The sequence below is a fragment of the Myotis myotis genome, unplaced genomic scaffold, assembly GCF_014108235.1.
Source record: "Myotis myotis isolate mMyoMyo1 unplaced genomic scaffold, mMyoMyo1.p scaffold_m19_p_3, whole genome shotgun sequence".
Lineage (NCBI taxonomy): Eukaryota > Metazoa > Chordata > Mammalia > Chiroptera > Vespertilionidae > Myotis > Myotis myotis.
Genome location: NW_023416335.1, coordinates 198676506 through 198703806, shown reverse-complemented (window position 1 = coordinate 198703806; position 27301 = coordinate 198676506). Strand labels below are relative to the sequence as shown.

Genomic DNA, 27301 nt, shown 5'->3' with positions numbered 1-27301 from the left:
TAGGGCAGGGCTGAGGATCAGCTATAGTTGCTTGCTCTACCCTGTTGATTCCCTGAGACCCCGCCCCACCCAAGCTGCGGCAGAGGCTTTTGCATATGAATGCCCTGGCCTTTGCAATCTGAAAATTACCTAACAAACTGCAGCTGGGCCAGACAGACCCAGAACTTTCAAGAGAAGACCCAAGGCCCCACAGCAGCTTGCATTGCTTCACACCTGGGCCTCATTTGGGCACCTCCAAACCCCAAACAAGGAAGGGGAATCTGCAGATCTCTTCGTAGCTCCTGCTGGGTAGCCTCAGGCAGAGGCTAAATTAGCACCTCCTTAGATCCAAGAGCCAGTGTACCCAGTGGTGAGAGTGGGACCATCCAATTACAACTCCTCAGATCCATAAGGGACACACTCAGGGGGCAGACTCAGTGAGCACCAAAGCCCCACTGAAGCAAGTCTTGCCTCATAAGGGTGTCTTCAGCACAGAAGTTCTCCCACCGTGGACACAGCTGATTCTCACAACCAATTGGCCTGGAGGTCAATTCCTCCCAGTGATACCTACAACAATCAAGGTTTAACTACAACAAGACTGTGAACAAAGCCCACAAAGGGGTGCACCAAGAGTGTCCACCTCAGGTAATTGGGGAGGCTGAGCCACTGGGCCCTATAGGACACCTAGCACACAAAGCCACTCTACCAACACAGGGAAGCATAAAAAATGCGGAGACAAAGAAACAGGTCACAAATGACAGAAATTGAGGAAAACAAACGACTGGATATAGAGTTTAAAACCACACTTTTAAGGTTTTTCAAGAACTTTCTAGAAACCGCCGATAATTTAGTAAGACCCTCAAAAAGTCTGGTGAGACCGCCGATAAATGTAGTGAGATCCTCAAGAAATCTAGTGAGACCCTCAAAGTTATGAAAAAGGACCAACTAAAAATTAAGCATACACTGTCTGAAATAAAGGATACTATGCAGAGTTCCAACAGCAGACTAGAGGATCCCAAGAATCAAGTCAAAGATTTGAAAATACAAAGAAGCAAAAAACACCCAACCGGAAAAGCAAAATGAAAAAAGAATCCAAACATACGAAGATAGTGTAAGGAGCTTCTAGGACAGCTTCAAGCGTACCAACATCTGAATTATAGGGGTGACAGAAGAAGAGAGAGAGCAAGATATTGAAAACCTATTTGAAGAAATAATGACAGGCCGAAACCAGTTTGGCTCAGTGGCTAGAGCGTCAGCCTGCGGACTGAAAGGTCCCAGGTTTGATTCCAGTCAAGGGCATGTACCTGGGTTGCGGGCACATCCCCAGTAGGAGATGTGCAGGAGGCAGCTGATCGATGTTTCTCTCGCATCGATATTTCTAACTCTCTATCTCTCTCCCTTCCTCTCTGTAAAAAATCAATAAAATATATTAAAAAAAAGAAAAAAAGAAATAATGACAGAAAACTTCCCCTACCTGCTGAAAGAAATAGACTTACAAGTCCAGGAAGAGCAGAGAACCCCAAACAAAAGGAATCCAAAGAGGACCACACCAAGACACATCAAAATTAAAATGCCAAGAGCAAAAGACAAAGAGAGAATCTTAAAAGCAGCAAGAGAAAGACAGTCAGTTATCTACAAGGGAGTACCCATACGACTGTCAGCTTATTTCTCAACAGAAACTTTGCAGGCCAGAAGGGAGTGGCAAGAAATATTCAAAGTGATGAATGCCAAGAACCTACAACCAAGATTACTTTACCCAGCAAAGCTATCATTCAAAACTGAAGGTCAGATAAAGAGCTTCACAGATAAGGAAAAGCTAAAGGAGTTCATCACCACCAAACCAGTACTATATGAAATGCTGAAAGGTATCCTTTAAGAAGAGGAAGAAGAAAAAGGTAAAGATACAAATTATCAACAACACATACATATCAATCAACAAGTAAATCTAAAAATCAAGTGAATAAATAATCTGATGAACAGAATGAACTGGTGATTATAATAGAATCAGGGGCATAGAAAGGGAGTGGACTGACTATTCTTGGGGGGAAAGGGGTGTGGGGGATGTGGGAAGAAACTGGACAAAAATCGTGCACCTAGGGATGAGGACAGTGGGGGGAGAGGGGGGAGGGCAGAGGATGGGGTGGGAACCGGGTGGAGGGGAGCTATGGGGGGAAAAAAGAGGAACAACTGTAATAATCTGAACAATAAAGATTTAATTAAAAAAAAAAAGAAACTTTAGCCAAATTAAAGCTGTGTCTGTTTATCATGAGCTGAGAATCCACAGCAAAAATCTGAGTCTGAATTTTCACTTCATGTTCTATTTTCTCCAAAAGCCTTTAGCCCATAAAAACATTAAGTTTCTCTGAACTCCAGAGTTTAGTTATGTTCACACACCTATTTCAACAGAGCATACTAACTACTGTCTTGAGTACAACTTAGAAAATATTTACTGAGCAGCACCTTGTGAAGTTTTTTTTTTGTTTTGTTTGTTTTTTGGCAGTTGGCTAGCTGGCTTGTCTTGCCTGGCCTTGCTTCTTATCTGTAATCAAAACATAGCAAGTACAGCAATCAAGCATTTACTTTTAAAAGAGCTCTGGGTATCTGTCAAAACAACAAGGATAATGCTAACAGTATTCTATTCAGTCTCCAGCCGTCTGGATAAATGAGAATTGGAAGATGTCCTTCATCTCTAGGCTCCTAAAATTAAAATATAAGGAACATCAGCTCAACTCTGCTCTGCCTGACTTTGGTTTCTGAGATGCATATAGAACTCACTCTCTATTTCATATCCTTTTAAAATATACACTTGAGAGATCCGGACCCCAGCGGGAGCCAGCATGGCGTCTGAGCGTAAAACTAAGTTGTCCAAGAATTTGCTGCGTATGAAGGTCATTCAAAGAGGACCGGACTCAGAAACTAAGAAACAACTAGAAGAGGAAGAAAAGAAAATCATTAGTGAAGAGCATTGGTACTTGGATTTACCAGAGCTTAAAGAGAAAGAGAGTTTCATAATAGAAGAGCAGAGTTTCTTGTTATATGAAGATCTTCTCTATGGAAGAATGTCATTCAGAGGATTTAATCCTGAGGTTGAGAAATTAATGCTTCAGATGAATGCTAAGAACAAAGCAGAAGAAGTTGAAGATGAAACAGTGGAGCTTGATGTATCAGATGAAGAAATGGCTAAAAGATATGAGACCTTGGTGGGGATAATTGGAAAAAAGTTTGCCAAGAAAAGAGACCGTGCCAATTATGAAGAAGATGAAAATGGAGACATAAAACCAATTAAAGCAAAGATGTTCTTAAAGCCCTAAGATTAAAATGTATGCCTTAAGATATGGCTCAGAGATGCCTTGTGAGAGTTAACATATTTTGGAACTGATTTCATTGGTTTCTCTATAGTTATTAATATTGTAATGTTTATTTGTAAAGAAATGTATAATTTTGGAAACATGCTGTTTTTGAAACAGATGTATGATGGATGTTATACATCCTTTGCTTAATATGGTATTCATCAGAGTGGATTTTTAGCCCTTGATCTTCAAATGTACAAAGGCAATGTTTGCTTCCTAAAATTTTTTTTACCCTAGATTATTTTTAAATATATCTTTTCAATCGCTGACCTTAAATTGACACATAACTTAATAATAGTGTTTAAATTGTCCTTATGTTTGCATTTTATTTTAAATTATTAATGTTAAGTCATTTCATACATTTTGGAACCAAATGTCGTGAGAATTTATTCTACGTAAATTCATCAAGAACAAGCATGCCTCTCTAGCCTAAAATATTTGCATGCGACCAAATCAGTCACTTTTTGGAATTAAGCAGTTTTGTTTAAAGCTTTTAATTAATAAGAAAAAATAATGTTCTGTAATAAACATCTGTTTTCATAAAAAAAATAAATAAAAAATATACACTTGATATAATTTGCATTTTCTGACCATACATAAATACTGCTAACAATGAAGATCTCCATTATATGAAAAACTGTTTTAAAGACACTTTGCATAAGACAGATTTAACCTGAAAGGATGTGAGGTATTCAAGTTGCAACCAATTTCCCAAATACAACAGACTCTTACTAGCGCCCCCAAAAGCATGTACAGAGAATCTCTCTCACCTTTTCTCGTTGGTCAAGGATGTGTGACACAGTCGCTGTCATGCAGAGCAGTATCTGCAAGATCTTTGGTAGGTATGGACTGATCAGATGGCTAATGTTCTTCAATACTATTTCAAGGCTATTTAAGATACCATGCTGGCGACCTACAGGAAGAACTTTAGACAAATCCAAATCTTTCACTGCCTGGATAACTGCAGAATGGCATTCTCCTAGGGAAACAGAGGAACAGAGGTATCATGTAAAAGGCAATAGTAGTTTGTTATTATTTTGTTATTGTTACAGCTTATTGTTATCATTGTTATTATAGCTTCCTTTCAATTTCCCTCAGTAATACAGTATTTTCTATTGTTATAGTAATCTATAGATGATAATATACTTTCCTCATTGATTTTCTCCTTCTGATCCTTACCAAATGTTCAATGAGCTAGGTATGTTAGGTTTCACTAATATTATTGCTTTACTAGAGGCCCGGTGCATGAATTCGTGCACCAGTGGGATCCCTCAGCCTGGCCTGTGGGATTGGGCCAAAACGGGCTCTCTGACATTCCCCAAGGAGTCCCAGATTGCAAGAGGGTGCAGCCAGGCTGAGGGACCCCACTGGTGCATGATCGGGGCCAGGGAGAGACATGGGAGGTTGGCCAGACGGGAAGGGACCGTGGGATAGCTCCAGGGCATGTCTGGCCCATCTCACTCAGTCCCAGTTGGCCGGACCCCAGCAGCAAGTTAACCTACCGGTGGGAGTGTCTGCCTCCTGGTGGTCAGTGCACATCATAGTGAGTGGTTGAGCAGTCTTAGCATATCATTAGCATATTACACTTTGATTGGTTGAAAGGTGGACTGGTCAACAGGACACTTACCATATTAGGCTTTTATTATATAGGATAGATGAGGAAACCGAGGGATAAAAGAGTAAGAAACTTGTGACAGAACTAAGTGTCTAAGCCCAATTCTCATCCTACTTATGCTATTCTCAAAATGCAAGCTACTAAGTCTTTTATTCCATCTAGAAACTCTCCCAGCATTTTCTCTCTCAGCTTCCACTGACTATGATGACTTCAGAGTTTCACAGAAAATATCTGGCTACATTATAAGCTCCTGGGGGGCTGAGAATCAAATGTTTTATTTTTCTTGTAGCCCTTGGGAAATAAATGAAACAATAGTCCTTTATAAACTTATTTCATAATTGAACTTTTAATGCTTGAGCTTTATTTCTAACCAAATGGTATGAGATGATAGCTCGCTGATTCACATACCTAAGTGTTCCATCCATGAGAGTATCATTTATAGCTGCCCTTTTAACCAGAGGCTATTACACTGAACAAAATCTCGTATTCATTAGAGCCAGCTTCCCTCACTGAGCAACATTATACTGAGTGAAAACCTTTTTAACTGCTGGATCCATTTTCACAAAAAAATACAAAACAAATGCCACACATTATCCTACAAATAAATATACTAGTATACGTTTGCCTAAAGCAATTATGAAACTGGATTAGAGGTTCTGTAGTAAAAAAGATCTGGACTAGAATTCTAACCATTTTCTAGCTGAGAGGCCATGAACAAAATACTTCCTTCTCTAAGCCTCAGTTTCTACATTTATAAAATGGGGGCAAAAGTTAATGATACCTCATATGGTTGTTTTAAGGTTTAACTGAATTGTCTGTAAAGCAGCCGTTCTCAACCAGTGGGTCGTGACCATCGGAAAACACATATAGCATATCAGATATTTACATTACAATTCATAACAGTAACAAAATTACAGTTATGAAATATGAATTGCATTTCAGCCAAAAAGACCACCACTGAGGTTTCGAGGAGCAATCCCATCAGAAAGATACCAAGAGCGGACACCTAGCCTGAGACATTAGAAGTCTACAGCAGACAACACACATTCAGAGTGTCAGGAGGTTGACAGCTACCATTCTTGAAGTGCTTCACAGGTTCAAACAGCAGGTCCAAGAATATCTGGATCTCCTCTGGTTGGGTCCCAGCCAGGAACCTCAGAACAATGGCCATGCGGGTGCCTGACGCAGATTTCCCCTGAGTTTTACTCCCAGTCTTATTCTTCATTCGCCCATACAAAATCCTAAGATGTCAAAAGAACATTATTTTGTTTGCACATTAACCCTGAAACACAATACTACGTGTTTTGTTTTCCTGAAAAAGGGTAGCATAGCAACTCAACAGATTTAAATGGATATACTATGAAACAAGGAAGCATGAAATAGGATTTGGATATTTAACATAGAAATTTAGTTAAACATCAACACACACACACACACACACACACACACACACACACAAACAAGGTTAAGGGAAGCAGGAAGAAGGAAATAATAAAGAAGAAAACAGTGCAATTAAAGTAGGCAAGCCAAAGGTAAGTCTAATGAAAGAATGAAAACAACTATATATAGATTAAAAGGAAATAAAATGAGAATACAAGTACCATAAGGAAACTAGAAAGATTTCAATTAAATGGGTAATTTCCTGGGGGGAAATCTCATGTATAAATAAGCAAAAATAACTTAAGAAGAAAACCTAAATAGGCCAGTAATCCTGAGTAAACGTGGAACTCATATAGTTTTACAGATATATTTTTTAAACATTCAAGGAAAAACAATTTCCAAGAGAGAAAGCAGGAAACGGTCCTTTTCCATTTATGAAGGTGGTCTAACTGTGATAATGAGAAGGGTTAAGGAACAAAACTATATACTAGTCTTCCTGTGAAAATAAAACACAACATTTCTAATTACAGTATCCAATGCTGCATTAAAACAAGATAAATAAGGATTATCCCAGAAATGCAAGAAATAATATTTAATAAAATCTATTAGATTAATATAGGTCAATGGCTCACAGGAAAAAATTATTACATGCTTAATAAGCATTCTAATAAAATTCAACATCCATTCCTCATGACATATTAAGTAACCTAGTAATAAAAGCTACTTTCTTAGCATGATAAAACTTTCTGACGTAATGTCTCAGTCGTATTAGGAAAAAAAATTTCACTTTGTGAACCTCTGAACAGTGTCTAAGGGACAGCCTGTCAAGACAAAGCAGACCACACTTTAAAAGTGGCTGTTCTACCTGGCTGGTGTGGCTCAGCAATTGAGCATCGACCCAGAAACCAAGAGGTTGCTGTTTCAATTCCCTGTCAGTGCACATGGCCAGGCTGCAGGCTCAATCCCCAGCAGAGGCCATGCAGGAGGCAGCCAATACATGATGTTCCTCTCTCATTGATGTTTCCATCTCTTTATCCCTCTCCCTTCCTCTCTCTATAGGTCAATTAAAACATATATATTTTTTAAAAAGTGGCTGTTCTACAGATTGACAAATGTGAGAGGGAAGGTGGGGTAGGTGGGAAGAGATTAACCAAAGAACTTTTATGCATACTAGAGGCCTGGTGCACGAAATTCGTGCACTAGGGGATGGGAGTCCGCTCAGCCTGCCTGTACCCTCTCGCAATCCAGGACCACTGGTTCTTAACCGCTGGCCTGCCTGCCTGACTGATCACCCCTAATCACTCTGCTTGCCTAACTCATCACCCCTAACCTCTCACCTGCCTGCCTGATCATCCCTAACTGCTTGCCTGCCTGCCTGATCGGCCCTGACCACCTCTGCCTTGGCCCCTGCCACTGTGACTTCATCTGGAAAGACGTCTGGAATGATGTCCGGAAGGTAGTTCGGCTGTCCAGTCTAATTAGCATATTACGCTTTTAATATTATAGAGATGCATAACTCATGGACACAGACAATAGTGCGGTGAAGGTCTGGGAGGGTGGGGGCAGATGTGGGGTGGAGGGGGCCAATGGGGAAAAAAAAGGGGACACCTATAATACTTTCGACAATAAAAATAAATACTACCCTTCCCCAAAAATGTGGCTGTTCAAGAAGCATTACTGTTAAATCCAGAAGCAACACAATGGATGATCACCACCACCAGCAGCAGCACCATCGCCTCCACAGTTAGTTCTTCTAGGCCAGTGGTCGGCAAACCGTGGCTCTCGAGCCACATGCGGCTCTTTGGCCCTGTGGCATGGGCCACAAAGTTTCATTCGCACTGTACATGAGCACCCGCACGTGGTATTTTATCGAAGAGCCACACTCAAGGGGCCAGTTTGCCGACCACTGTTCTAGGCTATGTAGGCAATATAATCATTAAAAAAACAAACAAACCAACAAAACCAATACAAAAAAACCAGAAAAAGAGATTTTATATCATAAAAGAGGACACAAAATTAATTTGACCAATATTTACTAGAGGCCATAGAGTTCACCTTCTAGCTATAGAAATAAGAAGAGCTATGGTGGATGATGAGTATAGTGAAGAAAAATAAAGAGGTAAGGGACTAGAGTGATAAGGGTGTGACCTTATATAATGAGGTCAGGGAAGGCATCACGGATAATATGATTCTGGAGATGAGGCTGACTGAAGAGGAGTTAACGGTTATGTGTTCCAAGCAGAGGGATGGCAAGTCCCAGGACTCTAAAGTGGGCTCTGCGGGCACGGTAAATGGGAGAGATATGGTTAGAGGGGATGTCTGGACTAGGCCATTCCAGGCCCCCTAAAAAGCAGTAAGGACTTTCTATTTTATTACCTCAAAGGGTTTACAATAGAGACTAACAATCTGACTGATGACTGTTATTTACTACTATTTTTTTTTGAGCAAGAAAATCCAATGAAAAATATTAAAAATAACAACAAAGTTTTGTGATGAAATGGTTAAATAAGTAACACAAAAAGTCAATACCTTTTATATCTCATATTTAGTTAGTTACATACCAAATAAAGGAATTATTTTTATTACTTCTCAACAGTAAAATTTAGAGCAATGTTGAATTTCACAACTACTGAAAGAATCATAAATCTATTATTATCCACAATTGTTTTTGTGATCAACTATTAAAAAAAATCAGTATTTAGCCAGGCTCAGTGGTTGAGCATCGACTCATGAACCAGGAGGCCATGGTGAAATTCCCGGTCAGGGCACATGCCTGGGTTGCGGGTTCTATTGCCAGTAGCAGGTGTGCAGGAGGCAAGTGATCAATGATTCTCTCTCATCAGTGACGTTTCTGTCTCTCTCTCCCTTCCTATCTGAAATCAATGAAAACATATATTTAAAAATATAAAAATAAACCAGATTTAAACAATACAAATACCTCATCAGAACCGCAAACAGGTCTGCTCGGTGGGCTGTTTTCACCACTGTATTATCTTCTGAAATGCTAAAATGCACTATCTCTTCCTTAAAGCTTCTGTCTTCAAGCAATCTCTGTAAATTTTCCCTTTAAAAACAGCAAAAATCGTCACTTAATAATCAACAGTACTTTTTTAAAAAATGTAATATGGTAGAGTACTACGTGTAACAAAAAATAGATACTAAAGAATAGTCTATAAAGTAGTTGACATCCATAAAGAAAATCTTCACAGAAATACCTTCCAAAATGATAGGTTCTCAATTTTTAAATGTTAAGAGGGATTATAAAGAGTTAGACTTAGTCAATAATTCAGCTGTTTCAAAGAGCATAATACAAAAACTTTCTTCAGTTTTTAAAGTGATTGTTATGATTTGCTAATTAGTCACCAAAATTTTAAGACATTATGTAAGCAAGGAAAAATGATATAATGTTCTCAACACATACTTTTAAATTAATATTCTCTTTCCCACCTTATTATTATGTATATGGAGAAGCACTCTTAACAAATAAATATACTCCCAGTTTTAGTTTCTTACCTAAAATCACATTATGATTTCCTTAGAAAAAAAGGAAATTTCCAAGGCCTTAATAAAGTTATTTTAGAAGAGGCTCTCAGATAAAAAGATAAAAATCAACCAAAGAAATAGCATTTTTTTTTAGCTTCAAATAACTTACCTATAAGGGAGAATATGCGGATGTTTATACGTCATTATGCAATCCAGGGTTATTTTTTGTACCATCTGATCTTGGTGGAGCAACAACTAAGGATGATATTTCATAGAATAAATCAATGAAGTCTCATACATGCATACCATGGGATAGTAATTTATTTGTGTTAATCTATAAAATTAGGTTTCTTAGTATTCAAATTTTTAGATGTGGTTTAATGCTGATTCCTGACAAAAGCCTAACATTTCCCTGAGGTTAAACAAGGATGAAGAGAATATGAGCAAAGAACAAAATAAAAACAAAACTCTAACATCTGCATCCCGTACACCAGACCTTTGGGTCCGCCAGTCTTTTGGCCAAGACCAATTCCCTACACAATCGGGATTTACACCAAATGAGCTGGTCCTGTGCGAGCAAAAGCTCTTGATAAAACCGTGAAGGTAACGGCTGTCAGTATAAGCCCAGGAGAGACCTGCTTTGAAGCCACTCTGATCATCCAGTTCAGATCTTGGATTCCTGTGGTCACCTGAGACTTGAGCTCTGGCTTTACAAACAAATTAGATCCGAATTATGGGCAGATATGGATAAGTTCTGCTGAAATGCCAAAATGAAATGTTTCATCTAAAAAATATCCAAACGGATAAAGAAAATTTTGTTTCCCAGATGGCTGAGAATGACATCCAATTCTTACTCGGCTTCTGACATTAAAATTTTTTCTTCAATCTTTCCTGGAATTTAGGGTCATTTATTGTGGCTTTTAACAGACCATTCTGCCAACTACCAGCTTCCACTCAATATAACAGATCCTGAAATTCTAGCCCTCCATCAGCCTAACTTACCAAAAAGTGAAAAGTAGTCAACTGTTGTTGGCACAACCTGCACTCCCTTCTAAAAGCTACCTCCCATGATATAATTATGTTATTACAGCCTATCAATGTTTGGTCACTAAAAATGCTTTTAAAATCAACTAAATTAGTACTGTCTAAAACTGTTTCTCAAGATACAGAAAATGTCCGTTAGCTTAAAAAACATATATATTTAAAAATATTATAAATATATATATATACTATAAATATATATATATATTTTAAAATACTATAGAAGATATTATAAAAAATATTAGAATGCAGTCAGGGCTCTATTCAACAATTATTGAAAACCTAAAAGTTATTTTGGCAAAGAAAATGGAAAAGAATAGTTTACAAATAATTGCAGAGGCAAGACTTTATTTTACCTACCTGGAGATAGAGCTCATATAATTTGGATTCCAGATACAAGGCCCGTGGATTCGAAAACTTAGAGAAAACTTGCAAATGAGCGATTAATTGCCTTAAAAAGAGAGAGAGAGAGACAGGGTACTACAAAATTAAAGAACAGAGATTATTTTCTTTAGATGAAGTACTCACCAATTTTAGTTTCCCTGACAATTATTCAAAAACCTTGTCTAGGTCACAGTACCCACTTATGTAATGAAACACCAATCAAGGTGCTGAGATGAAAGTATTTTGTAGATGTTAACATCTATAATAAACGAACTTTGATAAGAGATTACCCTCAATAATGTGATGGGCCTCATCCAATCAGTTGAAGGCCTTAACAAAAACAGGTATTTCCCAAAGAAGGAATTTTATTACAAGACTAGAACAGAAATCTTACCCTCCGGATTTCAGACTCAAGACTACAGCATCAAGTCCTGCCTGAGTTTCCAGCTTGCTATTCTGCCCTGAAAATTCTGGGCTTGCTGACTCCTGCTACTAGGTGAGCCAATTCCTTAAAACACATCTCTTTATCCATCCATCCATCCATCCATCCATGCATACATACATACGTACATACATACATAAGCATGCATGCATCTCCATTCCATTGGCTCAGTTTCTCTAAAGAGCCCTGACTGATGCAATGTCCATTGTAATTACTTATCACTGGGTGCCTGCAGCTTAACAAATAAACTTCTAAATGATCCTACTGACACATGCACTCCTTTCCCAACATTTATGAAGTATTTTTTATGTACCATTTAGCCTCAAAGAGCCAAAGACAACAGGAGCTAATCTGCACATCCTCATTAAATACTTGCCAGTGAGGGGTGTGTTCCACGAAGGATTATTAACTTGGACTATGAATATACTGAGATGGCACATAGAACATCATTTTCAATCATGGTATATATCAGCAATTGCCTAGGTCTTGGCTACAGGGGACAGAAAAATTAAGACCTTATCCTATAAGAGTTTCTGATTTTCATGGAAGATATATAAAAAATTAACTAATAATTCAAGGCAAGGGGTAGCCCCATGATGGAGGTATAAATGGTTGTTATGAAAGATTGAAGGAAGGCGAAATAACTTGTAGTTTAAAGGACAAGAAGAGCCCAATGAAGGAAAAATACCACATGATCTCACTCATTCATGGATAATAGAGACCATTATAAACTTTTGAACAATAATAGATACAGAGGCAGAGCTGCCTCAAACAGATTGTCAAACTGCAGCGGGAAGGCTGGGGAGGGTTGGGGGGCAGGAAGTAGGGGGGTAAGAGATCAACTAAAGGACTTGTATGCATGCATATAAGCATAACCAATGGACATAAGACACTGGGGGATAGGGGAGGCTAGGGGACTGTCTAGGGAGGGGGGATAAAATGGACACATATGTAATACCCTTTGTAATACTTTAAGCAATAAATAAATAAAAAAAAAAAGGACAAGAAGAGCCTCAGTAAGGGACCTGTGTGTTGAAGCACGAACAGTTTCATTTGGCAGAAACAAGGCAGGGACACAGTAAAAAGAGGGAAGGCTCAGGTGAGAAAGGAAGAGGTTTGACTGGTAACTTATTCATTTGTTCACCAAACTAGTAGGACTAATATTTTGCTGGCTAATATGCTGAAGGACATAAAGAAGAAAACAGCAATGTGTCTTACAAAAAAGTGTGGGGAACAGACCATTCACAGCTGTGAGAAGGCAGAAGCAGAGAAGGAACTTTAGTTGTACAAAACTTGGCCTTGACCTTCCTTCTTCTGTCTTACTTGCCATTTGCATAAGCTGGCGAGACCTTCCCTGCCCTAGCTGCTGGCAAACTTTTGTCTTTCAGCTTCAAAGGTGCCTTATACTTTATACAAGTCTTCTTCCTTTTATGGTAAAACTAGAGGCCCAGTGCACAAAATTCATGCGGGGGGGGGGGAGGGGTGTCCCTCAGCCCAGCCTGCACCCTCTCCAATCTGGGACTCCTCGGGGGATGTCCGACTGCTGGTTTAGGCCCGATCCCACTAAACCGGCAGTCAGACATCCCTCTCACAATCTGGGACTGCTGGCTCCCAACCACTTGCCTGCCTGCTTGCCCCTAACCACTTCTGCCTGCCAGCCTGATCACCCCCTAAACACACCCCTACCAGCCTGATCGATGCCTAACTGCTCTCCTGCAGGCCCAATTGCCCTCAACTGCCCTCCCCTGCTGGCCCGATCGCCCTCAACTGCCCTCCCCTGCTGGCCTGATCGCCCTCAACTGCCCTCCCCTGCCGGCCTGGTCGCCCCCAACTGCCCTCCCCTGCCAACCATCTTGTGGCAGCCATCTTTGACCACATGGGGGCGGCCATCCTGAGAGGGTGTGATGGTCAATTTGCATATTACCTGTTTATTATACAGGATTAAGTCATTTTTTACTGTACTCCCATAACTCCTTTAAAACGTTAAGTCCCATGTCAGTCACTGGTGACTGACACTATACTTTCCAACTGGAAGACAAAAAAGGCTGGGCACTTAACTTGTTAAACATATTTCCTCTATAAAAATATTTCACTAGGCATTTGACCTTGCTTCCTGCAATGCAGAGTCTAAGTACTGTCCATATCTGCAGCCCAGCACTTAGCAAAAGGCACTCAATACAGTTGATGAATGGGCAAACTAATAAATGGCTCATGGGAGAAATTCAACAAATAGATGGAGGTTGAGATCTAAAGTGTTAAAATAACACAATGGCACCAAATCCAGTGGGTCTCTGACACCGCAATTCAGATGATTTTCAAGTTGCTGGAGTAACTTCTACAAGCATGATCACTTCTTACTTTTCTAAGGTTTCTAACAATTTAGGTAAATGAGTTACCCAGAGAATAAGAGATAATATAACAGCATGAAGAAAAGGCAACCAGAAGGAGACAAGTCAAAAGGCAATGCAAAAGTGCTGACACGCTCATTTATAAGAGGACAGATGTTCCATTACTCGCTTCCCTAGCACACAAACACGCTGCCCTGGTGCTATGAAAAGGCAACAACACAGGTCAAAGACCATGTAACAGCTCTGGGCCCCAGCAATATCATGCATAGAAAAAGCTATCATTAAATGATTCCAACTCTAATACTCTGTGGCTAAACAAGAACGAAATAAAAAGCAAACAACCAACATGCATGGAAGATGACAGTTTCTTTGGGCTCTAAAAAATAAATAAATAAATTAATTAATTAATTAATTAAAAAATAAACCCAGGGAGATACAGCACTTATGTAAAATGTATATAGTTATCTGAGCAGGTGATCTCGTCCAAGGCCATTTCCCATCAAGGCTCTGAGACTTACCCCCATTCCTCCGAGAACCGTGGGCATGTGAAGTAACAGCAATGTTGAACTTACTTGGTTGCAGCTCTTCTTGTCGTTTTCTTCTGTGAGGGTTCATCTTGGGGCACGTCCTCTTCCACCAACTCTTCATCGTCTCCAGCAGCAGGTTCTTCTGTTTCCTCCGCTGCCACTCCTTTGCTTTTTCTTCTCAGATCCTGGGTTGGAGCGACCTGCAGATCTGCTGGGTAATACTCGTTGCTGTAGTGGAAAGAGTAACACAAGGCAGATGAAGCTGAAATGTCCTAATTCTGTTTGTGACAGACGTACATCCACAGTTCACCGAATCACATGTGGGAGAGACATCAGAGGCACTTAGTCAAGGCTCTTCTAAAACATTATTCTGTTGTAGTCCAACCCTTGGAAGGACCCTACTTCACAAGTCAATCACTAACTGCGGAAGACAGCCCATCGTTATACTGTTGAAGATATTTGAAATGTCTACTTCGGACCGAGCTGAAATCAGCCTCCCTGTCTCTGAAAACACAACCAGGACAGGCAGGAATCAGGGTGAATTACAGTAAATATAGGGGTGGGCAAAAGTAGGTTTATAGTTGTGAGTACACAAAACAGTTTATGCTTGTGCTATTATTTATTATTATATTATTTATTTGTATCACACCTATAAACCTACTTTTGCCAATTGCTGAATTGAAAGTACAGCATTAAGACCATGTTGGTCACTTTAAAACCAGATGCATTCTACTTTGTAGAGGGCTGTACCAAAATTCAGTCCTCTAGATATGGGGACTGATAAAACAGATGGAACTATCAACGGCATAGCTTTTGGGGGCAGTCACAGACTCAACTGAATGTCCAGGCAATAAAAACCAGTAGGTCTTTATGTCCGTCTCCTCTAAACTAAGCTTGTGCAGTTGGCATTCACATTTGTTCTTAATGAAATCCATCCTTTAATTTTGGTCCATTGTTGCAGGTAACTAATATCTTGAAGGCTGTCACTGTCATTCACTTCATTTGTTTTGTGTCACTTTAACTCATCCATCCAACAATTATTGTGTGTGTGTGTGTTTGTCTCTTTTGTGCATGGCTCTAAGCTACAGATGAAAGGGAATTGATCAGGTATGAAAATCAAAAATACACGGATACAATAGCATGTTTTAGGATATTACTGTACAACAAACCTGGAGGAAACACCAGGTTAATACACTAAACTACAACTGGAAGGCTGAGATGCTACCATATCCAACTTTGTATTCTCACCTAGCAATATCTAGTAATTAATAAATTTTAAAAAAATGAGTGAACAAATTAAATGAGTAAAGTTGCTCTGTCAGTTATAAAATGATTTAATAACATCCGAATTATACTCTCAACATTCAATTAACCACATGACATATCTTTAACCTTTATCGCATGCACAGCACACTCACTCATTTATTAAATTTAAGATAATTCACACAAAGCACTTACATAGCAAGTATTCATTAAGTGTCATTGTCACCTATTACAAGGATGTTTTTGCCAGTGTTAGTCATTTGTTCCTGATTCTTGATATGATTCTTCTCAGAGAATGTTTACAAGGGATTCACAAACTGGCTCTAATATAAAATTATTAGACACAAATTTAGAAAGGTAAATTTCTAGCCAAAAATGAAAATAAAAAGGCGATAATAGATTTCATTGTCAGGATTAAAGGTGACATTTGGGTTTTCCATTAGCTTGGATCATCTATAAAAGTATTATTTATAGGTAATAGGTGTCAACTAGTCTTAATTTAAACATTTAAAAAAACTGTATATTTTTTATCTCTGTCTTCTTAACCTCAAAGATCCACTTCCTATTATAGGCTCCTTTCTCTATCCCCATCTCACAGCATCTTGTACTATTAGAGCAGTGATGGCGAACCTATGACACGCGTGTCAGAGGTGACACGGGAACTCATTTTTTTGGTTGATTTTTCTTTGTTAAATGGCATTTAAATATATAAAATAAATATCAAAAATATAAATCTTTGTTTTACTACGGTTGCAAATATCAAAAAATTTCTATATGTGACATGGCACCAGAGTTAAGTTAGGGTTTCTCAAAATGCTGACACGCCGAGCTCAAAAGGTTCGCCACCTCTGTATTAGAGGAAGGTCGTAGGTTAAGGGGTAATCTATTTCTTTAATGAGGGAAAAACTTAAATTAACATGGTAGGAAATTCATATCCTACTAACACCATTAATACAGCTTGCAAATGCAGAGCCCTCTGCAATTCATGAATAACTAAAAAACATTATTTTATATGATCTTCAAAACAAGGCAAGAAAGTTAAATACCACTGTCCTCATTCTATAAATAAATTAAAGACTAAAGAGTTACGTGAAAAAGAGAAAATCATTACTCTTCTACCAGCCCATCTACTGACCTGCCCGCATCTTGCTTGTAACCTTTGCCAGATGAATTATTCATGGAAACCTTTTCACTTATGCAAGGGATCCTATTTCCTCTTAACTATTCAAGGACATGACTTTAGCAATTGTATCCCCTCCTGCATGTGAGTTTACTCCTTCTTTTGGTCTTTCCCAGCAGCATTACATGCATACACGCTGCTTAAATCTTAAACAGCAATACAGCAACAGCTCCCTCTCTGCTCCCACATCTCCTTCCACCTATATCTGCTTTTTTTTTATAAGAACTGTTCATATTTGTAATTTCCATTTTTGTTTTCCATTCTCTCTTAAACCCATTTAAATCAGGCTTTCAGCCCTACCAGATTAACTCAAACAACTCATGTTAAGGTTCTTCCAAAGCCAATGGTCAGTTCTTATTCTTCATCGGACTGATGTCTCAGACACTTCTGATTCCACTGATCACTCCCTTCTTGAAATCCTTTCTTCAAGGAATACTAAGGGGTCTTGGTTCTTCTTTTATCAGTCTTTCTTGGCCTCCTTTGCTGGTTCCTTATCTCCTAATCTCTAAATATTGCTGTCAGTCCTTGGAACTCTTTCTCTAGATTTACATGCCCACATGTGATTGCATTCCCTGACCATAATTTAAAAAAACAAACAAACCCACCTACACACCGATGAGTCTCAAACTTATCTCTTCACCAAACCTTTCCCTTAAACTTTAAATTCCAAATTCAAGTACCTACCTGACATCTCTATTTAGATGTCTATTCAGTATCCCCAACTAAAAATGAACTCCTGATCTTCCCCACAAATCTGCAAGCTTCTGCATTTCTCCCAATCTCAGTAAATTGGTGACTCTCTTCTTCCAGTTGCTCAGGCCAAACCCTCAGAGACATCCTTGATTCCTCCCCTTCCTCCTTCCTACACTGGCCCTCAACCCTCCCCACCCCCATCCCCATTAGGACACATCTGATCTGTTGGCAAATCCCAAAGGCTAATCTAGTTGCAATTATTGAAAATATCTTATTGAACTGAAATCCTTCAAAACATTCAGAGTTCAACTACCTCTCATTATCTGCACTACTGTAACACTGGTCAAGTCTCCCATCATATTCTCTTCCTAACTCTTGACTCTCTCTACTCTCACTACTGGTATCCTAGTCTATTCTCAACATAGCAGCCAGAAAACTCCTGATAAAAACTGAAGTCATGTCATCCTTGGTTAAACCTTCCAATGTCTTCCCACTTCACTGACAATAAAAACCCAAGTCCTTACTATCACTTAAAGTTCCTACACAACTTGGTCTCCTGTTAACTTTTTGTCTTCATCTCCAACCACTTTCTCCTGGGATCACTGCTGTAGCCTCTCAGACTTCCTTGTTGTTCCTTGAACAAGCCTGACATGTTGTGGTTCACAGCCTGTTTAACTTAAACCTATAGCATTTTCCCATGTAATGAAATAGTGTTAGAAAACATACATGTACTGTGCTATATACATTCCTTATCTTTAGTTTTAAAGCAATCTGACTCTCACACAGCTTATCTAGTCAAAATAGAACAATGCTTCAGAACGTTCTTATTATTTTTTGAGAGTACATTCCTCAGCATCATGGGAAACATTCAAGAAGTTCAAAGCAGAGTGGCTGGGGTTGAGTTACTGAAAAATATTTTTAAGCTGTAGGCAGACAATAAAATAATGAACAAACAGGGCAAGAAATAACAAGCTCTTTGTGCACTGAACTAACTCAATATGGTCTTTAAAAAAAAAAAATTCTCACCAGAGTACATGCTTAGAGAGAGGAAATGAGAGGGAGGAAGAGAGAAACATTGATTGTCACTCTCCGAAAGAGCCCCGACCTGGGATCGAACCACAACCCGAGTGGGTGCCCTCACCAGGAATTGAACCAGCAACCTTTTGGTGTACAGGACGATGCTCAACCAACTGTGCCACTCTGTCTGGTCTTGATAAGGCCTTTTTATTTTGTAACCTGGAATATTTTATTAACACCATTTGTGGGCTGGTTAAATTCATGTAAAGTTAAGTGGTGAACTAAACTAGGTTAGTTGTTAGAGCCAGTGCTTTATAGATGTGCCGATGATGTGCAAACATGACAGGCATAATAATAACTTGGCCAATTTGGGAGCTTAATACTTTGTACCTTCTCTTCTAGGTACTGAGGACACGCTACTAGGAACATATTCCAAGAAGAGAACACTTACTTGATGAATCTCAAGAAAAGCGGGGAAAGCTCCCTGGACCGTGGCTCTACCCTTTCTGGGAATTTTGCCAGAGCTCGCCACAGCAGGAATCGGAAATTGGTATGGTCCAGTCTTTCCTGACAGTTGGTTTTCAATGCTAACTGCTCAAGATAAAGCGCTCCGACATCTCCTTCTTGAGTCTGCTCCCAACTTTCATCTCCTATGAACTTCTCCTCATCTCTTACATCATTTTGCAGTTCTTTCTCTGAAAGGAAAAAAAAGTCATCAGAACCACCAGAGAAATGTCAGCATTTGTCCTTTGTGTCCCTCAGGTCAGGGCATTCCTTTCTCTAGCAATATAAGGAAACAATAAACCACATCCAAAGGTTATCAAAGATAACACACTTCTCATTTCTGTTTTCCAACTTCATGTGTAATGAAGCAGTAAAAATGAAAGTTAAGCAACCACTTTTCTTCCCAGTTCCACTTGATGCCTCTTTACATACCAGCATGGGTAGCTGCTTTTTCTAGATGTTCATAGTAGACGTTCCAAAATTTCTTATTTTCCATTTCATGTGCATGAGAGCTAAAGAAAAGAAGATCACAAGACAAAAGATGTGATATGATCTTTATTCTGAGGTATCTCACTGGAAAGAGTGAAAGGAAAGGACATAACTAAAATGTAGGGCTATAAATGACTTTTGTATTTTTCCATATTCTTCAAAATGCCTGCATGGACCACAGATCATTTTTATAGTCATAAAGTACTAAATAGTATTTTTAACAACCTAAGTGATACCCATAAGAAGACTATTTTTAAAGGCACAATAATGGGCAGGGGGTATGAGGTATGGCCTATTAAGGGAAGGAGTGGCCTCTATTTAGAGAAAGTCCTTTTTTTAAAAATTAAGTTTGGCTCAATGATTATATATCAATAAAATCATGCAATTATTATACAATACTTTGTACTGAAAAAATTCAACAATACAGCTGTATCATATAAAGTAAAAGGAGAAAGTCCTCTAAAGTTATTTCAATGTACAAAGAAATATACATATAACATTTGAACTGTTGAAAAACCTGGCATCAGAGAGAATAATTCATGTTTGTTTTTTCTTCACCTTATCCCACAAAGGATTTATGAGAGCGATAAATCCCTTCAATCATTTAAATCACACCTAGGAGTCTAATACTGGCTCCATCATGCTGCAGTAGTTAAAACGTTATAGCTTCATCCATTTAACTCATGCTTACCTTATGAGTTCAATAACAGGATCCCAAAGAGCACTGAAGTTAACATACAACATGCCTAATAAATAACGAAGCGGCACCTGCAATTACAGACTCATTTAGTAAGTGGGTAACGAACTACAATAAAACAGCACCGAGATGCAAATATCCCAACTCAGATATCCGAAGGTTTGCAAAGGAGCTCATGCTTTAGAAAAGTTGTAGGTACCAATCTGCAAGTCAGTCGCAATAATTTTCCAACTCTCCCCAAAATGTCACTTGTTATTTAACACAGAAGAATCACTAAAGCAAACCTAGTACTCAAACTCACTCCAGATGTTCATGCTGAAAAGAGATGTTTAAATGCTAATTCCCTCCTAACAAACACTGCCAGCTCCATCACCTCATTAGACGAAACTTGAACAGACATCAGTAAAGTACAGATGGTGAAGAACCCAAGAAGTCTGCTGGGAATGGCAGCTGTGGCTTCACAAGCAGATGTCTGAGTTCTCAAAACTATGCCATTAAAGGAGTCCATTCAGAAGGTCTAGTTTTCTCAGTCACCTTTGGCAGTGAGTGACAGTCATGACCAGAATCCCAGAATGACTGACAGAGCCACCTAACTGATGCTAGGGAGGCATCATGTAGAATGGCAGTTCTAGTACTATTTGGGGGTGGGTGCCTGTAGCTGTTTTAGCAGCAGAACATAACACAGGACACTAACATATAAATGAGAGCAGGAACAGACTGCTCTGATTGAAAGGGGAATGCCTCCATTTGGCTTTCCTCCCAAAGGTATACGTGATGTATCTGCAAGGGTCATGGACAGAAAATCCCGGATACAAAAGGTAGAGGCTGACTTCGTGGAGCAGCGAACAAGTCTGGAGAAGAAATCAGGCTTTAAACTTGACCCTGCATCCTCTGTTGTCACTACCTTCCTTCACACAGGACACATCTTCAGAAGGGGGACAGGAAATTAGTTCCACTATTGAAATGACTGACAGAGCCACCTAACTCAAAGCATCGAAGCAGTGGTTCTCAAACTTCCTAAGGCCGCGACCCTTTAATACAATTCCTCATGTTGTGGTGACCCCCAACCATAAAATTATTTTCGTTGCTACTTCATAACTGTAATTTTGCTACTGTTATCAATCGTAATGTAAGTACCTGATACGCAGGATGTATTTTCATTGTTCGCGACCCACAGGTTGAGAACCACTGATAAGGGAACTGAGGATTTATCCAGTTACAAAAACTTTTTTGGGGTAACTAATTGGTATGTTTCTCTTTTCCAAAGCCAGCCAAACAGATCTAAAAGCATAAGTAGAGTATTTTTTCTAAAAGGTGGTGTTTTATACCTCCTGTAACGGCCCGTCAGGGACTGCGGTCTGCACCACATCATGTCTTAGCTTCCTCAAGTGGAGAAGCTTCTCTCTGTAATCGTTCACAGTCGCGGGGACGAGTTCTGCCTGGCGCAGCACAGCGAAGGCAGACTGCCGCTCCGAGAGCCCGTCATCCTGAGCAGCCGGGAAAACAGGGAGGCATGTCAGCTGTGATTTTCCAAAAAAGCATTAAATGTGACCAAAGGTCTAAAAAGTAAAAACTGGGATGTTAATGTTTTAAGTTAAATAAGCAACACTTTTGGGGAGTGAGGTAAACGATTCGTTTTCCCTCAATCCATTTACTCTCTAGTAGATAATTTAGGTTTAGTATCTAGCACAGAAATGATAAGGAGAAGAGGAAAGTAATTCTCAAAATAACTCAAACTGATTGGTAACATTTGTTAAAAAACTAAGTTAATGTATTTTCACTAAATAATTCTCTCTTTAGTAGAAGTAATTTCTACCTCAAGAAGTAATAATTTTCATTATGGAAATATTTAGCTATACAAAACTATCTGTGTAAGGATGCTCCCTGCAATATTACTGGGTATCCTGAAAAACTGTGAGCAACTCACCGAACCATTCACCAACAGGGAATTGGTTAAATAGGATATTTTAAACTGTGGGCTGCTATTCAAACCTCAAAAGAAATGAGGTAGGATGAGAGGCACTGATATGGAAAACCTTCACGACACCATTAGTTTAAATTGTGTGTGTGTATACAAAAGTCTGAAACAATATGCACCAATTAACTGTGGAGTTTCAGTGGTGGCCTTGTTGGCTCAGCGGGAATAAGGATTACAAAAAAAATTTCAATTTTTGGTAGATATTTACATAGTGTTTGAATTTCCTATGAAATCACAATCCTCTATCATAAAAGCCTAATATGCCAAGTGTCCAAAGGTTCATTCGATATTCGACCAGTTGCCATGATGCCACTGACCACCAGGGGGCAGATGCTCTGACTGGGTAGGTGAGCTTGCTGCTGGGGTCCGGCCAGTCGGGATGGAGGAGAAAGGCTGGACACACCCTGGAGCCCTCCTGCAGTCCCTCCCCGGCCCTGATAGTGCACTGGTGGGCCTGCACCCTCTCGCAATCTGGGACCCCTCGGGGATGTCTGCGTTAGTGAGTTTTATCTCTGAATCTGTGCACCAGGCCTCTTGTTTGGGAAATAAAAATATGTATCAAGTTACATTTTTAAAAAGTTATCCAAATCGAACAGTTAAAATACCTCCATTAGTTCCGGAAGTCGAACCTCAAAGTGGTTTAGGATCCTTATTGTCAAAAGCCGAATCTAGAAAAAATAAAAGGCATGTATCAAAGTCCAAAGTTTAAACATAAGAATAAACTATTTAATAGTCAGTGAGATCTAAATTTTATAGAATTATGAAAAATATACCACTTGTCAGTGTAATATAAGTTTATTCTATCTCTTATTTCATGTTCAACACCAATACACACCTTATTCAAATGGAGCACTTAATGACCAGACTAGATGGGAAGGGAAGGTTGCACATAAAACCACGTTGTTTCTTTGAACTGTGACACTATAGGCATTTCCGTAAATAAATGCAATGAATCTTATTAAGTTGACAATTCCATTGACATTAGTGAGTTTTATCTCTGAATAATGTATTCAGGTATTTCTATACACCTCAATGAGCAGTGGAATCACCCAGAGGGCTTTAAAGCCCCCACTGGATCAGAGCTGGGGTGTGGGATCCAGAATTTACATTTTTATTAAGCTCCCCAATTAGAACTGCTGCAAACAGTTTGTAGGTCAGTGTTCAGGAATCACTGCTTTAAACAGAAATCACCCACAGCAGCACTTTCTGACTAAGGAGCTGTGACAACCACTGGCAACACATACAAACAAAAAATGAGAGATGGGAACACACGCCATGACAATGTTACCTTGGATATACCAGTTGAAATGTTTGCTTGTAACTTGGGAAATAATTCCATTAAAGCTTCTTCAGAAAGTGGCCCTTTGCAGCCACATAAGGATAATCTCTGATAATAGAGATCAGCCAACAGCAACACAGATGGCTCCAAAGGAAACATTCTGCAACAAGACGTTTATTAGACCCAAACTGGCCCGTATACCCCAGAGCATTCAGACTATAACAGAAACCATGGGAAATTATCACTGGTGAAGGAAATGTAGAAAAGAACAGGTAAAAGTTTTACGTGGACATTAGCATCACTTTAGAGATGAATCTGAGGCTAGTGACAATGAATGATGTGCTCAAGGACACATAGCTAGTCGGAGACAGAGGCGGGATTACGCTGTCTTGGCAATCTATATAGTTGTTAGTAACAATGACACTGAGCTAATGAGGAAGCAGTACAGAGGAGGGGTCCCGCACACAGACTTTGGGGTGGGGCAGCCCATCATCCATCAACATATAACCCTGGACAAGCCGCTTAACCTCTACGTGCCGCCCTCCTTTAACAAATATTTACTGAGTGTCTATTATGTGCTAGGGGCTTTTCTAGACACTGGATATTGCAGTACACAATAGGCTAAGTCCCTATCCTCCTGGAGCTTGTATTCCAATAGGGGAAGGTAGCGGTAAACAAATGAACTGTCAGTATGAGAGCGATGAGTGTGGTGGAGAAAAGTCAATCAGGGGAAGGAGGCTAGACTGAGAGCCTGGGTTGTGGGGGTAGGGGAGAGAGGGTGAGGGATGAGGAGGAGTGCTATTTGATATGGGGCGTGGTAAATGGCAAATGTAAAGAGATCCTAACTGGTTTCTTTATTCCCCTTCAGTCTCTTCTCAGTACAGCAGCCAGGATGATTAGGCCTAAGTCATCCCCCTGCCCCAAATCCTTCTCTGTCCCCTTTCAGAGTATAAGTCAAGGCCTTACAAAGGCCAAAGGTCATACACTGCCTGCCACCCCCACCTGTATGTCCTCTTGTGCTACTATCCATGCCCTGCTCTGCTCAGCCACAACAGTTCCTTGCTGCTCAAGCCAGCACACTCTCCCCACCTCCTGCCATGGGTACACAAATCGCCCCAGGCCTGGAAGAGAGAGTGCCCGAGAGCCCTGACATCCTCGTGGCTTACTCCCTCGCCACTTCCGGGCTTCTGCTCAGATGTCTCCTTCTTGGTGAGGCCTTCGCTATTTAAAACTGCTGTTGTCCCCAACCTCCAGACATCCCCTGTCGGCTGCCTCTGCTTTAATTTTCTCACCACCACTTAACATGCTAGTTATTTTACTTACTTATTTTGTTTACTGTCTCTTTTTGTTAGCATGTTAGTTCCCTGAAGGCAGGAAATTTAGTGATTCTTTCACTACGTCTTCCAGTACCCAGAAGAGGGGGCTGGTGCATGAGAAAAGGCGAATGAATATTCATGAGTAAATCTGTTTTTAAGAAGCACAGGAATAAAATGTTCTGGACTCCAGAAACAGAAACAAACTAGTTTACCAGGTTTCCAGAAGGCCTTTTTTTAAAAAGGAGGCTAAATCCAGTAATGAATGGCTAATGGCCCGGTGCTACTACCCAAACCAGAGCTGGCTGGTATATGGTATAAAGACCACAGGAAAGTTTTCTGAGATGCTGATCGTGTCAAGGTGAGAGAACATTAAAGGAGCAGGAATGTGTGTGTAGGAATCACTCAACAAGTTACAAAAGGTCAACATTGTGCAATGTTATCGTTGGGATTAATCAGCATGAAATACCCTTTACTAATTCTACATTAATTCACACACAGCAAAACACCCCTTTACCAAGATGAACCTGCATATAAAGACTCTCAAGAATTGTATTTATTTTAGTTGGAGGATTTAAATCAATTATGAATCTCCAATGTGAATACAGCTCAGGTATAAAATGTCCAAGATTTCACAAACACAGAAGCTTTTGTAGTTTACTTGTTATTAAGGTAAATGGAGAATGTGTTTACTCACAATACTAAATTCTTCACACGTTCCACGGGAACCAAATGAAGAAGCTCAGAAGATTCTTCCAAACTCAGCAGAGTATTTACAGCTTGACAAAGAACAAACAAGTTTCCTAAACACAGAAAAACAGGAGAAGCCACAGTACTTATTTCTTTGACACAGTAACTACCAGACATCTCATTTATCTGACACATGCTATTTATACAAAATTAAGTTAAATTTGAGCCTTCTAAAGAATAATCCATCAAATGTCAGAATTTAACAGAAAGGAACTACAAGAGAAAGCTCCAAGTTATATGTAACTTTAGAGAAAAATATATTCAGAATTAGAGAATAAAAATGCATGTTCCATTAACTGAGATGAGGACGAAGTTCAATGGTTCCACCGACTGGCAGTATCAAAATTAGAATTTAGGAGGAGAGCAGACTTGGGCTTCTCAAAAGCTAAGACTATTTTTGTATAAAGCTCATGTAGATTTTATGTCTCCAATTTATAAGAAGTCACATATCCAATGGCTACTATCCATAATCCACTTAATTAATATTAATTATACATTCATTTAATCCTTGACCAGATGTTGGCAAGGTATGGCCAGCAAGTCAAATCTTGTAGGTAGTGTGTTTTTATATGGCTGGCAAGATAAGAATAATTATTTACATTTTTAAAGTTGTTGTATTTTTGGTTTTGTTTTTTTAACAAAAACCAAACAAATAGAATATACCACAAATCTGAATGCAGTCCACAAAACCTAACGTATTTACTAACTAGTCCTCACATAAACATTTTACCAAGCCCTACTCTAAACTTGAGAACAGTGCTGCCCAACAGAACTTCCTGCAATGGTATGAATGTTCTTACTTGGGACAAGCAGCAGCCACAGTCAAATATGGTAGCCAGTTGTCATGTGTGACCGAGCACTGGAAGTGTGGGGAGCTACCTTATTCTCCAATATGTCTGCTTAGTTTCTAACACAGAATACAGCACATCAATAGTTGAATGAATGAATGAATGACTACTGTTAGAAAAAAAATACTGTGCTAGAATAAAACAAAATCCCTATGCTGTTCTCAGGCTAGTGAGGGGAGACATACAAGTTCACCACAGGGAATGGTGTTTGGGGCAGGGTGGCCACATTCCACCTGGAAGAGCCATGAGGGCCTTTCTAGAGTGCCGGGGTCCAACCCCAGCAGGTCCAGGGGTTCCCAAAGGCGTAGACGGAGTCGGCGAAGAAGGAAGGACATGGAGACAGTGTTCAGTTGATCAGCAGCCTAGCCAGGATTTCCAGCCAGGATCTCCAGCCAAGTTCTGGTCTGGATCTCCAGAGAGGTTCTGCTTCGGATCTCTAGCCAGGTTCTGTGTCCATGTTCTCTTGCTAGGTTCTCCAGGTTCTCCAGCCAGGTTCTGTAGCCATGTTCCCTCGCTAGGTTCTCCAGCCAGGTTCTGTCCAGGTTCTCCAGCCAGGTTCTCCAGCCAGGTTCAGTCACCAGGTTCTAGTCAGGTTCTCTTGCCAATTTCTGTAGTCAGGTTCAGTCCAGGATCTTTTGCCATGTTCTCTCGCTAGGTTCTGTCTCTAGATTCTGTGTAGGTTCTGTGTCGAGGTTCTGAGTGTAGGTTCTGTCTTCTTAGTTCTGTGTTCTAAGTTCTGTC

At 39.7% G+C, this 27301-nt stretch overlaps 2 protein-coding genes across 13 annotated transcripts in view; one reads left to right on the top strand and one right to left on the bottom strand.

Annotated features, from left to right (window-relative positions):
- Positions 1-27301, bottom strand: part of UTP20 (UTP20 small subunit processome component) — an 88953-nt gene that overhangs the window by 42034 nt on the left and 19618 nt on the right. For all 12 annotated transcript variants that reach the window (XR_004965897.1, XR_004965898.1, XM_036298257.1 and 9 more), the window contains 13 exons: positions 25660-25765; positions 23659-23809; positions 22976-23038; positions 21721-21879; positions 20387-20463; positions 19639-19718; positions 19154-19397; positions 14595-14777; positions 11209-11299; positions 9977-10062; positions 9263-9388; positions 6019-6185; positions 4100-4308 (listed from right to left, as the gene is read on the bottom strand). Coding sequence is in view for 10 of the 12 variants with exons in the window: in XM_036298257.1 (XP_036154150.1) it covers positions 4100-4308; positions 6019-6185; positions 9263-9388; positions 9977-10062; positions 11209-11299; positions 14595-14777; positions 19154-19397; positions 19639-19718; positions 20387-20463; positions 21721-21879; positions 22976-23038; positions 23659-23809; positions 25660-25765 (1742 nt within the window). In the remaining 2 variants the exon portion in view is untranslated. The remainder of the gene's footprint in view (positions 1-4099; positions 4309-6018; positions 6186-9262; positions 9389-9976; positions 10063-11208; positions 11300-14594; positions 14778-19153; positions 19398-19638; positions 19719-20386; positions 20464-21720; positions 21880-22975; positions 23039-23658; positions 23810-25659; positions 25766-27301) is intronic.
- On the top strand, positions 2801-3489 carry LOC118650183 (M-phase phosphoprotein 6-like). The gene has a single exon (XM_036298268.1). The coding sequence runs from the start codon at positions 2817-2819 to the stop codon at positions 3288-3290; it is 474 nt and encodes a 157-aa protein (XP_036154161.1). The 5' UTR covers positions 2801-2816; the 3' UTR covers positions 3291-3489.